Raw genomic sequence first — 13,673 nt, 5'->3', positions numbered from 1 at the left:
TGACATCACTCCGATGAATAAATGATTTTTAAACCAATGCTGTTGGTACAACAAAAGCACTGAAGCATGTAATACAATATAACTAAACATCTCAATGTCTGCAATAGAGCCATTATGGAATGTGGTAAAATATGCTAAACCTATTGTCATCTCACCAACTTATGCATGGTATTTCCAAACTGTGTTTCGCTTTATGGGAAAACATTCTTAAAGTTTTGACGTGGCAGAAATGTCCCCGGCCTGAGGTAACACATCCACCATGACACCAATTGGGGGAAAGGGCCGCTTCCGCCTAAATCGGTGTGAGGAGCGCACGTGTAATGTAGACCTCAGTGTATTTGGAGAACTTACAGTTTCCTTTTCCGCCTTTTCATGTGCAGAGACATTTCTCGGTGTTTGCAGTACATTTTCCTGGAATGGATTCTCTAACCACAATCTACAGCAAAATCCTAAATGCACATCTCCAGTACGGAGGTTTCAGCTTTAGTGTGGTGAAATCTTCCTCGACAACAATACAAGCTGCTATTTGTCTGCACCAGAAAATGACCCAAAATTTCTTGCCGACCGCTATAAGATTCCACTATGTTTTTAATTTAAGAGATCTGACACACATATTTCAGGTAAGTCAATACTTAGGGTAACTTTCAATAATGCAACAACAAAATGTGAAACAAGCAAATGTGTGCATGATTTATATGGAGTTTCCTGTAATTGACGGTGGTGTGTTTTCGTTGCTTTGATGGTGGTTGTACAATGGGTCCCGATGTCTGAAAGAACCGCAGCCTCAGTACCTAAATGTAACACCTGCTGCATTAAAGTAGAGTGGAAGAACAATGTGCCGAGCATCCAGAGATGGGCCTTTCTGAAGCATTGGTCTCAAATATGCATGGCAGTCGCTCACTGTGCCTTTTCATATGCTTGTGAAAGAGATTCATCTCACTGCTGCCTGGTAATTTTCAGAAGCCGCAATTTCATTATTTTGGAGCAGGGAAAACACGCGAGGGGCCTGTGCAAATCAGAGGAAATAGATATAGTGGGAAATGAAGGCTTGGAAAATGATTTCCTATATCAAATATAAATCGGCGAAGAACATCTTTATGATGGTTATTCAAAGAGTGTGGTTTTCTTTCATTTGATGAGCAAGTTTCATCTTTAGGTTAATGAGATATGCCATTTTCAGTAGTTGCATCTTATGGAAACAATCTATGTTTCTGGCGGGCTATACAGATGGATTGGCAAAGTGTGACTGTTAATGACAAGCGATTGACAAGGAACCAGAGGCTTTTGCTTAACATATATCCTTCATGCTAGAATCTTAAACAACATTAATGCAGAGAACTTTGTGAAGATGTGAATATTATTTTCCTTTTTTTTTGGATGACGGTAACAATGATCATAAGACAAATAAATACATTTAAAAAGTAGAACAGAGTGCCGGAATGTGAATCTCATAAGTCTACCATGATTTTGTTTGTGGGCGGAGGCCACGGCCACACCATAAAGACAGCTGCTGGACAATGTGCACGTAGAGGTAGGCCCAGCACTCCTGCAAATCTCTGTCACAGAGTCTATTGCTAGAGATCAGGACCAAGGTCAGCACTGAAGAGACACAGGCGGTCATTCTGACCGCGGCGGTCGGCGGTCGCCGCCCGCCAAGCGGTTCCCGCCGAAAGACTGCTCTGCGGTCGAAAGACTGCTCTGCGGTCAAAAGACCGCGGCGGGCATTCTGGCTTTCCCGCTGGGCCGGCGGGCGACCGCTAGAAGACCGCCGGCCGGCCCAGCGGGAAAGCCCCTTCAACAATGAAGCCGGCTCGGAATGGAGCCGGCGGAGTTGCAGGGGTGCGACGGGTGCAGTGGCACCAGTCGCGATTTTCACTGTCTGCAAAGCAGACAGTGAAAATCTTTGTGGGGCCCTGTTAGGGGGCTCCTGCACTGCCCATGCCAGTTTCATGGGCAGTGCAGGGGCCCCCAGGGGCCCCACAGCACCCGTTCCCACCATCCTGGTTCTGGCGGTGGACACCGCCAGAAACAGGCTGGCGCGAAGGCGGTCGGAATCCCCATGGCGGTGCTGCAAGCAGCGCCGCCATGACGGATACCCTGGGCCAGCGGGAAACCAGCGGGAAACCGCCGGCTCCCCTTTTCTGCACCGACAGCCTGTTGGCGGTGCTTCCGCCGCCCTCCGCCATGGCGGTCATGGACCGCCAGGGTCAGAATGACCCCCACAATGCCAGAAGAGTGGGAGGCAGCACGCTGGGGAGAACGGGCAAGAATGCAGACAGTGTCATGTGAAAGTTTCTGAGCTGGAAGTATACTTGAAGCAAAAGCTGAATTATCTACGTGTGAGGCTGGGAATCAGGGAAGTTAAATACTGGAAGAGCTTAGCTTCTGCTGTCAAGGAAGTGACCGGGACCCCTTGGTGGTTTGTTGGGGTCCATGGTTTCTTCTTGCTGAAAGGGACATGTGTAATGTCTTTAAAAGTCCTCACATCCCCATTCTCAAGTCAACAACTACTTTCTATCGTGTTAATGAGATTCTTGTGCTTTTGCCCTTTGGTTTTGAAATCAAGAATGCCACGTTCTTTAAGCAAAAAAATAGGCAACTAGTGGAAGGAAGGTCCAATTGACTTATGTGTGCATGTGCCAGGTTTGATCAGAAATGCAAGAAACACATAATGCATTTTCATTAGGGGTAAAGACAGCCTAGCTGTATTACGATAAATACCCTGCCTTATGCAATAGGGTGCTAGGAAATACGGCTTTAGTTTAGGTTGAGGTAATGGAAATGTGCTTAGTGAATAAACAGATTAGATTGCATGCTATGTGGGACATTGATGGTTTCTCTTGTCTGCCTGTTCCTTGTCAACATTACAATGCTATTTTTCTGGACTGCTTTTTCGGGATTCCTTCAGGATGGAATGCTTGTATAATACTAAAACATGTTTTCGAGTCTCCTTCCTAGTTTGCAGAAGGATACCAGTGATTTCCCTCCATAAAACATCAAAAACAAATATCAACACAATAAAGAAGACAAGTGTTTTCTGTTCTCTTCATCTTCGTATAAATCAACTAGAAAAAAACAAGGAATTAGCCTGGGAAACTATTTATTATAAGGAGTACATGGTACACATGTTTCAAAAGGATCACTACCATGTTTGTTTCTCCTGAACATCATTCCTATTAAATGAATGACAAATCCAACTGAATCATAGACGTAAAAACAGTGCTCTCTTGATGTTGCTAGGAACTTTCAATAATACTCATAAGATCAGCTCTCTGAGAATTCTTTACATGTTAACGTTGTCCAATACATTGTTTCCAGTCTCCAGTTGCTACCATGTGATTTATCAATTTGGTGTAAGTGTGTACAAAATAACATAAAGCTGAATGAACATTACGATCACCATGAATCCTCATTGTGCTTTCTTGCCTGCGGTGTACACTGAACAAATTGAGTATTTATTTTAATCTGAAGCTATCAGGCTTATTTTATAGTGCATTTAAAACCTTCTTAGTACCAGTACACTGTTGCTACCCCCAACTATTCTCTATACAGTATGCTGTTCTTTAAGGAGGTGAGGTGCAGGGCACTATAACCAGCAGGCTCTTTCCTGAATATGCTCTACTGCAATGCATTATCCATTGCCATTAATACTACTTCTAAATATATTATCTCTCTTTTGCTCACAGTACTCATTAGATGAAAGTTCATGTTTTTGTGATAAAGTCTTTCTATGGCATTGGTAGCTTACTTCTCTGTTCCTTTCCAGATTATATCACTCCTGACCACCTTCTCTATTCACAAGTACATGAACATGATTGTGTAGATGGGGGTAAAGCAGGGGCCCATTCCTGTTTCCTGAGGTTGTATAAACATTCTCATACCAGAGAAAAACGTTTTCTTTGAGATAACAATTTAGAATTGCCAAATGATGTTGACATGTTTGAAACTTTGTATTTTGCATGTCTTGAATAAGGGCCTCATTATGAGTTTGACGGATGGCAAAGCCCTTCCACCAAACTCCTGATAGGGTGTCCACCACCTTCGTGGCGACCAACCCACCAGACATATTAGGAGTTTCTCGCTAGGTCAGCGGGGGAAACCTCAGTCACCACATGCCAGCCTAGCAGGACACAGGCCACAGTATTGTCTCTGGCTCGTAATTGAGCCGGTGGCAATGCTGTAGCCCAAAGGGTACACCAGCACCCTCACAAAGTTCAGTGAACATTACAAGGGTGCAGGGGAGGGGTACCCCTGCTCTGCCCATGCCAAGTCCCCCCTGTGGCCCCCTGCACCTGTTCTCCACTAGCCTTTTCATGGCAGTGAAACCAGCATGAAAAGACTGGCGGAGAACAAGATCATAATCTGCAGGGCAGCACTGCATGCAGCGCTGCTCTGCCAGATTATTATCTCCGCCTTGTCACGCTGTCGGGATCATGGATCCTGGCAGTGCTGGCAGAACCCTGGCAGTCTAATCGCCAGGGTCTTTATGTGGCAGTCGGATCGCCAGAGCAGCGGCAGTCCTGACCACCAGAGCGAGGTTGAGGTCAGAAGACCACCAGCCTTGAAATGAGGCCCTAAGTGTTCAGAGCCCATAATCTATTCTTATGTCATGTAGATGTGTATAATGATGGAAAATTCTAAGTGATAAACAATAATGCTAGCTCCACCAGTATATAAATAACATTTTGCAAAGGAAATCTTTTGTGTCCATGATGTAGTGTGGAAGTGTTTGGACAGGCAGCAATGCAAATTAATCTATGTGTGGAGGCTTGTTCAAATAAGCTATCACTTGCAGAGATTATAGATCTACCTGATTGTTTACTGATATCTTTGTGCCACTTAGTAAACAGATACATAGTAGGTATCATCCAATGCTCAATCTCAAGGAATATATATAAATCAACAGGCTTAAATAGTAGTGAAGAGCTTGCATCATATTTGGGTGATTGATTACAGTATATGATTTGACTCCTTTCTCATAATATGAAATCTTTTTAAAAAAAAACATTTTCCGATTATGTGGTGGGCACAATTGAATGAAGGATGGCATTTCACGAGGCTACATGTATATTATGGTGATGTATAATTCAATTTTGCCTTTTGGCAAAATAGCCAGAGGGGTCATATGGACAGTATTTCAATTAATGAGCAACAGGTTCATGCCCACATATACTGAATACATGTGATTGCTGGGTCAATGGACATTGTTCTGTGCAACTAAAGTATTCTCGATTGAGCTTGATATAGGGATCAAAGATGAACATTTATAGCATTGTTGCTCTCAAGACCAATATAGTTACCAGTGAAACAAATTATTTCATTGTAGGACATTCTGCATATATAAGTATAATGACTGTGAAGTCCATTTTGTGAGACTATCACGTTTATACTGGCAGACAAATCCTACAAAAATCAGTGAGTAATGACTGAAGTTGACAGCATTAACATGAATTGTACTGTATTAGATAATACTAATAATACTAATACTAATAACGCCAGTGACAATTCTACATAATGCAAAAATACTCTTTCTTTGTTGTATGATTAAGTTGGGAGACTCAGATAATACAAACAAGGTGATTGTAAAGTCCATTCTGCTTTATATTACTGTCTACACATTTACAGATAATAGGCAAATTACATGGTTAACAACCGGGAAATGATGACAAGGTATTTGAGAAGATTAGCGTGTAAAGAATTCTCAGAAAATTGATCTTATGAATGTTATTGAGTGTTCTCAGCAACACCAAGGCAGTATTGTTTTTGTGTCTATGATTCAGTTGCAGTTGTATAGCTTCACTGTTTGTCACTACTGATAATAAAAATGATGTCCCAGGAGCAAACATGGTTATGATCAAAGCTTTCTGTCGAAACGTATGATCTATGGCCCATATTTATACTTTTTTAGTACCACATTTGCATCGCTTTTTGGTGCAAAGGTGGTGCAAACTTAAAAAATACAATTGTATTTTGTAAGTTTGCGCTGCTTTTGAGTCAAAAAGCGGCACAAATGCGGTGCTAAAAAATGTATGAATATGGGCCTATGTTTGTTAAGCTGTTGACTTTAAATGGTGAAATAACCTTTGAGACACTGGACTACTTCGAGTGCCATCTAGTCTGTTTGGAGGTATCAGCTATTTTCATCACACCTAAATATAGGTGTCAATATGTATGTGAGTAAATATAAACATGTACATTTAGCTTTGTGAATTGCACCGACAGCGCATATTAAAAAAGTTAGTGTGCTTTGCTACCTTTCGTCTATGCTTGCACTATACAAATACCCCATACACATATACATATTTCCATATATAATACACTTCTTATGTTGAATTCTACAATATTTTGCACTGATTTGATTTGGATACATTTTTAAAGTGCACTGTAATTACAATTACTTGACCTAAGAAAGACCCTTCTTTAGAGTCCAAAAACAATAGAGTGAGAGAAGTATTATGAGTGATACAAGGTAGATTTCTAAATGCTCCCACAAACAATTTCCTGCATTTTGTTACACTGGGAAACTTTTTTGACAAATTTTCTAAAGAACCATATGTTTCATTACAAAGGAAAATGCCATGCTAATTCAAACATGCAAAAAAAATATAACTAAGAAACTGTGTAGCACTTGCTTGGGATGACTTACTGAATAATAAGATATGGTTTTTTACTTACTTAGATATACATCCTTTTGCTGTTGTAATATTGAGTTTTGCTAAATATTCTACAATTGTTAATATGTGTGGCCATTAGTAAAACCCCAACAAAATGTTTTGCAGGGATTGCTTTTTGCTTCACTGGAGTGTGTCCAACTGCCTATTGATCTGGTCTATTTATGGCTTCATGAATCATCCCGTGTGTATGCGGACAAGCTTATGGATGAAAAAGACATTGAACATTTTAACAAAGTGCTTATTGACACTGCCAAGAGATTCTTTGAGGTACAGTCTGATATCATATGTGATAGTCATATAGCACCCAAAATGTTACACACACAAACCATCTTTCACTCCTTTCAGACACTTTATCGCACTGTCCCTCTTTTTCATTTTCTCTCTTCTTTACTTGCTGGACCTATTCTGTGCATAAACTCAATGCTAAAGCAATACAAAAAGTGTATGAAACCGATGCCATTACGTGGCCTGTAAAAAGAGGAATCATTAATATGATATAGTGTCTTCCTCTGTGGTTGTGAATCTTTATTTCCTCTATAAGGGCGTGAAACAATTATGTCCAGTGTTTATGGAATGGAAAGTATGACATAAAATGAATGAGCATTTTCCGAAAATTAAGTATGACATTATCACAAGTATTTGGACTGGTGGAATTGGAATCCTGTAACAGATATTATCCTTAGCTATCCACATTTCCACTTGCTACAAAGGTGGCTCTTTTACGAAGATCTATCACTGTTCAAATATTTACCCAGAGGAGACCAAATTTTCACTTTAAAAAGGAGTGTAGCCAAGGTCAATCCTTGCCAGTTTAAAAAAAATATTTCAATCAATGATCCATACATTTATGTATTCCAAATAGGCCTTACGGCATCCTCTGGCTCAAACAATCATTCACCTCAGTATACTGAATGAGACTTTCATTCAGGTTACCAACAACCATTTTCATGGAGGCACAATGTACAAAAAATATTCTTTGTATCCCTTCAAGGTCAATTTTAGAAGTATAATGGTTTGGTGAAAATGTTATTTTCTGTTCTAATCATTAGTATGCCCCTCATTTTAGCACTAGAAATAATTGTCATTTTTGCTAAAGATGTTAGGAGCCCCATTATATTTTGTGATTAACATCTTGGCTGTCTATCATCATTACCTAGGCCTTCCATATATGTATGCATAATTGCCCTATAATATGGGCATTATCTCTTGTTAAGTAACTGTTCCAACATAACAAGCATGCGAGCAGGTGTGCGCTCATAATGTGCGGGAACATCAGTCACCAAATGATAATGCTCTGTAGTAAAATTGTGAATGGGCAGTAGCTACTAACATTTGCATCCTTGATGGTAAAATAGTATGAGGTGCACCTATGAATTCTCTAGGGCCGTTACCAAATTCACCTACTTGTCAAAGGTAGAAACATTGTTTGCATTAGTATGTTTCTTAGATGGGTTCCATACTAGGAGTATCATTTTGCTTAACAGTTCACTATATTTTCTGTGTATTTGTTCCTGACCCTAATGAATGTAAAATTGAGTAAGAATTTCAGTTTTGACAAAAGCTGCTCCCTGACATTATCACATTTTGAGTGTAATAGTGTATCACTAGTTCTAGAAATAAGATTTCTGGTTATTGCTCATTTGTGTTCCCTGAAGATACTTGTCACCAAACAGAAACTGTTAATTAATCAAAAGCCTAAATACACAATGGATGGCCTTTCCTGGCACATTTTTAAGTCTCACTTATATGAATGTGAATGGGAAAGAAAGGGAAGAGAGAGAAGTACAGTGTAGGAAAATTCTATAGACATTATGGAGAAAGGGGCAGAAACTTGTCTCAATTCTTTTATCAAGGACAATGGAATGATATCATAATTTGCCGGAAGAAAGCCAGCTCCTTTCAGCGTGGCCTCAGTAACAGTTCTATTATGATATGATATTGCCAAAACAATCTGAAACAAGTTCACTTTTCACATATAAGAAGACAAAGACATTGTACCGTTTTCCCTTAGTTGACATAGTTTTGACTTAGTTTTGGGCCTTTTAGTTGTTTGCTTTAGCCCTTCTACGTGCCTGTGTGCCCTGTTGTTTTTCCTGCCATTTCTTTTCCCACTCTACTACTCCAGACCACCCACTGCCACCCGGCACCCCTCTCTCCCCAAGACTTACTCAATGGAGGCTGCAGCGTAGCAGCACACAGTGGGTGCGTCGCTGGCATGCCAAAGGCGCAGCAAAGGCAAGGCAAGCCAGTCTGCACCCGCCTGCGCCTGTCTGCACCTGGACAGCACCCAGTGGCAGAAACCCTGGCTCCTCAACCACCCGCCAATACTCTGCTACCAAACTACAGGAATTGGCCCCCATAAAGTGGTGCAGCATGTCTCCCAGACCACAGTAGGACATTTCTCCTGTTACCAATGCCGACTCACCTGCAACACCAAAAGCTCGACACCAACCACCTGTCGCAAAAAAGAACTGCTCTGCCTCCTACTCAATGCAAGATCACTCTGCAAACCCACCACCAAAGTCTGGGATACGATAACCACTCTCCAAACAGGCCTGATGTTCATCACAGAAACCTGGCTCATGCATGCTGCAGTACCCGACCTCACCTGTGCAATCCCCGAAGGCTACAAACTCATCCATAAAGACCAATACAACAAACACGGATGAGGCATCACCATCATCCACAAGGAGAGCCTCCGCTGCAGCACCACAGAAGACGTGTTGAGCCCCATCATGGAACACATTAACTTCCAAATCTGAACCGATGCCAAAACCACTATCAGAGGAAACTTCGTGTACAGACCCCGGGCTCTCACCATGCCTTCTGCAAAACAATCACAGAGTTCATCTCCCCCTGGCCATTGACCCCAAACACTAAGTCGTCCTCAGAGACCTCAATTTCCATCTCAACAATCTCAGCGACTGCAGTTCTACCATCCTCTTGAACAACCTAAAAAACATCAGACTCAACTGGTCACCAGCCCCACTCACAATGCCGGATACACCCTGGACACCATTATCACTGCCAGCAATAGGAAAAAATTCTCCCACATGATGGAGCTAACATAGACCGGCCACCACATCATACACTTCGTCATAACAAGCATACCAGAACCGTCCCAAGATGCAAAACGCCCACAACATACTCTCCTCACAGGACACACCCAAATAATTATCTTACCTCTTTTCACCTTAGAAAACAAGAACATAACCTTAGGCGTACCAGAGGGATCCTCGCTCAGCCCCACCCTCTTTAACACCTACATGATGACTCTAGCAGACATCGTCTGAAGCCACAGACTCAAAATCATCTCTAATGCAGATGACACACAACTCATTCTGTCACTCTCCAAAGACCATGACACCCAGAGAACCTGGTGGCCCAGGGCGATAGGACAACCTCCTACCCCAAAAGACCGCGCCTGGCAACCTTGGCCTTATTATTGACAGCAAACTCACCTTTAGGCAACAGATTAACACAGTTGCCACCTCCTGTTTCCTTCTCCTCTGCATGCTATGCAAGATTTTCAGATGGATCCCAGTCAACACCTGAAGAACGGTAACCCAAGCCCTAATCACCAGCAGGCTAGACTATGGTTCTACTTCACATCGGAACCACCACCAAACTCCTCAACCGCCTGCAAACGATACAGAACTTCCTGGCTAGATTTATTCAGCATCACTTGCACCTCAGAACTCTACAGTGGCTAACAGTACACAAGAGATGTCAATTCAAGGTCCTGACCATTGCCTTTAAAGCCTTCCACAACATCGGACCCAAACACATTAACCACTGGCTGACTTTCCACCAACCAGCCAGAAATATCCGATTGACCTCCTTTGCACTCGCTCATGTCCCACACATCCATTGGAGCCACTGCGGATGCCGCTCCTTCTCGTATCTTGCCGTCAAAGCATGGAACAACCTCCTCCTCCACCTAAGAACTACTCACTCCCTTCCCGATTTTAGGAAGAAGATCATGACCTCGCTCTTCGATGAGAGGCTGCCAGTACTGCAGTGTCACACCCCAGCACCTGGAGACCCCTCAGGTTGATAAGCCGAGCTCTACAAAAATGGGTTGGCTGATAGTATAAAAAAAAGATACAAAAATACTTATTTCAATGCATGAAGACTTGATACCGTCACAGGTGAGCTGGCGTGCTTTATATATCCTGATTGATTGATTGAAGTGCACTGACTGTACCACAGATGAAGCAGAGACATTGGGAAGATACACAGTGGAAAGGCAGGCATTAGAAGCAGAGTAAACACTGAAAATAACCACTGGAGAGAGTTAAGCTTGAAAGGTAACACAGTGTGTCTAAGGTGGGACAGGAAGAAGAGGGCATGGAAATGTGTGGCGAATTGCTGCTGCATTTGGGAATAAGGAAAGAAGTATTTGAGGGTAACTCAGTGGTAAACAGAAATGCAGAAAGGACTAAAATAAATATTTGGGGTTATTAAAGAGGGCTAGGGTAAAAGTGCAGCATGCTGAACTGCCTGTAAATGTCATGGGGAAATAGTAAGGGAACAGAGAAACAGCACAGGAGAGACAATAGATGAAAAAGAAGAATTACAGAGAATTTTTTCTCATATGAAGTTATAACAAGTAGAAAGGGAAATTAAGAGACACACTTTACATAGAGATTAACAAAAAAGTAATGAAACTAGCCCTGGTAAACTACATCAGAAAAGAATATTTCAAAGCTCAAAGAAAGAAATTAGGACCATGGATTTTGGGTTATACACCAAAGAACTAGTTAAAGTTCATTGTCCCAGATGAATCACAATTGTATCACTTTCTCTCAATTCTTTGATTTCGAAATCCCTAACAGTCAACAAACAACACAAAATCCCGTTATGGGTACTACCAGAATTAAAAACGCTACTTGTGGAGTTCTACAGGGGACGTCCTCTGTGTCTATCTTGTCTCAGATGAAGCATGTATTTTGCAGATTTTATATAGACACCATGTTTGAAGTTGCAGATCATCTTATGCGACGGAAACTTCACAACTACGTCATTAAAGAACAATATTAATTACTCAGTTATTTTCCCTCTGGATTTTAGAGCTCTTACCATGTCATATGGAAAAGCAGTTTAAGTAGTCATCGAAATTAATGTTTAACATTAAGAAAAACTTTCAGCCTTTTCTTGCTGAAACAAATTTTCAGAGTGGTACACAGAGGTAGCCTTTTCATTCAAATGTCAAAAACCACACCTTTAGCCACAAAGAGACACCATCTGACATTTCAGCTTTTAAAATATCAAGCCTGTTTCTAACCTTATCAACGCCCATCGGCACACCACAACTTCTCTTTTAGCCTTGTTACCAGTGATGAGATAGCCAAACTGATTTGTGAGAAAATGGTTACCCTAAGCTAAAGTCTGCCCTACATTACAGCTGCTTTGGCACCACAAATATATCTTTATTAACAATCATTTTAAAGAAATATTTCCCTTGCTTATGACACATTCTTCAAGACTCCTTGTTAATGGTAACTACCCGTCCTATTCCCCATTCTGTAACTGAAAATCATCAACAAAGTCACTACTAACCAACTACAAAGGTTTATCAAAGATCAAAGCACTGTGCAGGTTTTTTAGTCAGTGCTAAATAATAGCAAATCACAGCACTAAGATTGTAATGTGGCTATGCATTTGAGTGAAGTTTATCCCCAGAATAGTGGCCAAAGGCATTCATTGACAACAAAGCCATTTGCAGAAGTCCATTTCATTGAAAAGACAAAGGATCATATTCTGATCTTTCACCTTTTAATTATCATTCCTCAGCATGTAATGAAGGCACTGAAGAAAAATGCGCAGGGAGTTGTATTCTACATGATTTGAACAATCAGCTTTTGGATGTGGGGTAATATCCTGGGAATGCCTTACCTCTATCCAAACTAGCACCACTTTAATTGAACATAAATGATACAACTTTATGCTGATAAATTAGACCCTCAAGGTAGCCATAACAGCACTGAACTGGCAGTCTCATAAATTGTAATTACAGATTGATTTGCTACAATTTATACTTCCAGTTAAACTCCAAATCATCAACATTAAAGATAAAAGGTGAATCTCTTTTTCTTGTTACTTCTTCTTTGTAATCTGCTTGTTTGCATTGCATAGTGGTGACAAATCTTGTAATTTAACAGCGTTTTTGCATAACACCCTAAATATTTTGACTGAGACATCAAATAACAGGGTCACTGTTAGACCTGTCAGCCTTTGAGTGGTCTCCACAAAATGTTTTGCCTCTCCTCCTCCATTTTGCTGAACTTATTTGTGTTGGCCTTAGTACTCTGCACTTTACTACTGCTAACCAGTGCTAACATGCTTTTACTCACTCCCCTAAAACATGGTTACATTGGCTTATACCCAATTGGCATATTCAGTAGAGTGGTATACCATAAACACAGGGCCTTTAAAGTAGCTGCTACCAGTGAGCCTGCATAACCTATTGTTCTACCCACCTAATTAGCACCTTAAAACATGTCCCAGGTCTGACTACTATGTTGACTTGGCATTAAAATTCCCTTGTCAAGCCTCAAAGCCCCCTATTACATACAAGACACCCCTACTTTATGTCCCAGATAGCCCATACGGAAGGGTGCCTTGTGATAGAAATGTTGGACATGTACTATTTAGTTTTACATGTCCTGATAGTGAACATTGCAGGACAAAAATGGCTTCACTCACCTTAGAACCAAACCTAAACCCAGCCTGAGTGAGTTATGATCCTCCAGGTTCTGCCCCACCAGTTTCGGACCCCTGGAAGTGATGCTGAAGGTGACCACATAGTCAAAATCCGAAAGTGGAAACCCTGGCTAAAAGCTGAGAACCCAGAGGCGATTGAGACCAACCTGCTTGCCTATTCACCCAAGGTTCACCGCTGGTCTGATTGATTTTGCGTTTTTTCTCACTACGTTCTTCTCCCCGGCAGCAAATCCATTTCAGCAGTCCTTCGCTAAAGGGGTATCCTCTGGCCTT

General features: G+C 41.4%; 1 protein-coding gene across 1 annotated transcript in view; it reads left to right on the top strand.

Annotated features, from left to right (window-relative positions):
• The window catches only part of LOC138283610 (dynein axonemal heavy chain 11-like), a 2,790,563-nt gene that overhangs the window by 1,684,706 nt on the left and 1,092,184 nt on the right, over nt 1–13,673 (top strand). The window contains exons 53-54 of the mRNA XM_069221547.1: nt 381–620; nt 6,780–6,941. Of these exons, the coding sequence (XP_069077648.1) occupies nt 381–620; nt 6,780–6,941 (402 nt within the window). The remainder of the gene's footprint in view (nt 1–380; nt 621–6,779; nt 6,942–13,673) is intronic.

Source organism: Pleurodeles waltl, chromosome 3_1, assembly GCF_031143425.1.
Source record: "Pleurodeles waltl isolate 20211129_DDA chromosome 3_1, aPleWal1.hap1.20221129, whole genome shotgun sequence".
Classification (NCBI taxonomy): domain Eukaryota; kingdom Metazoa; phylum Chordata; class Amphibia; order Caudata; family Salamandridae; genus Pleurodeles; species Pleurodeles waltl.
The sequence above is the reverse complement of the archived record's forward strand: the minus strand, read 5'-3'. Positions and strand labels throughout refer to the sequence as shown.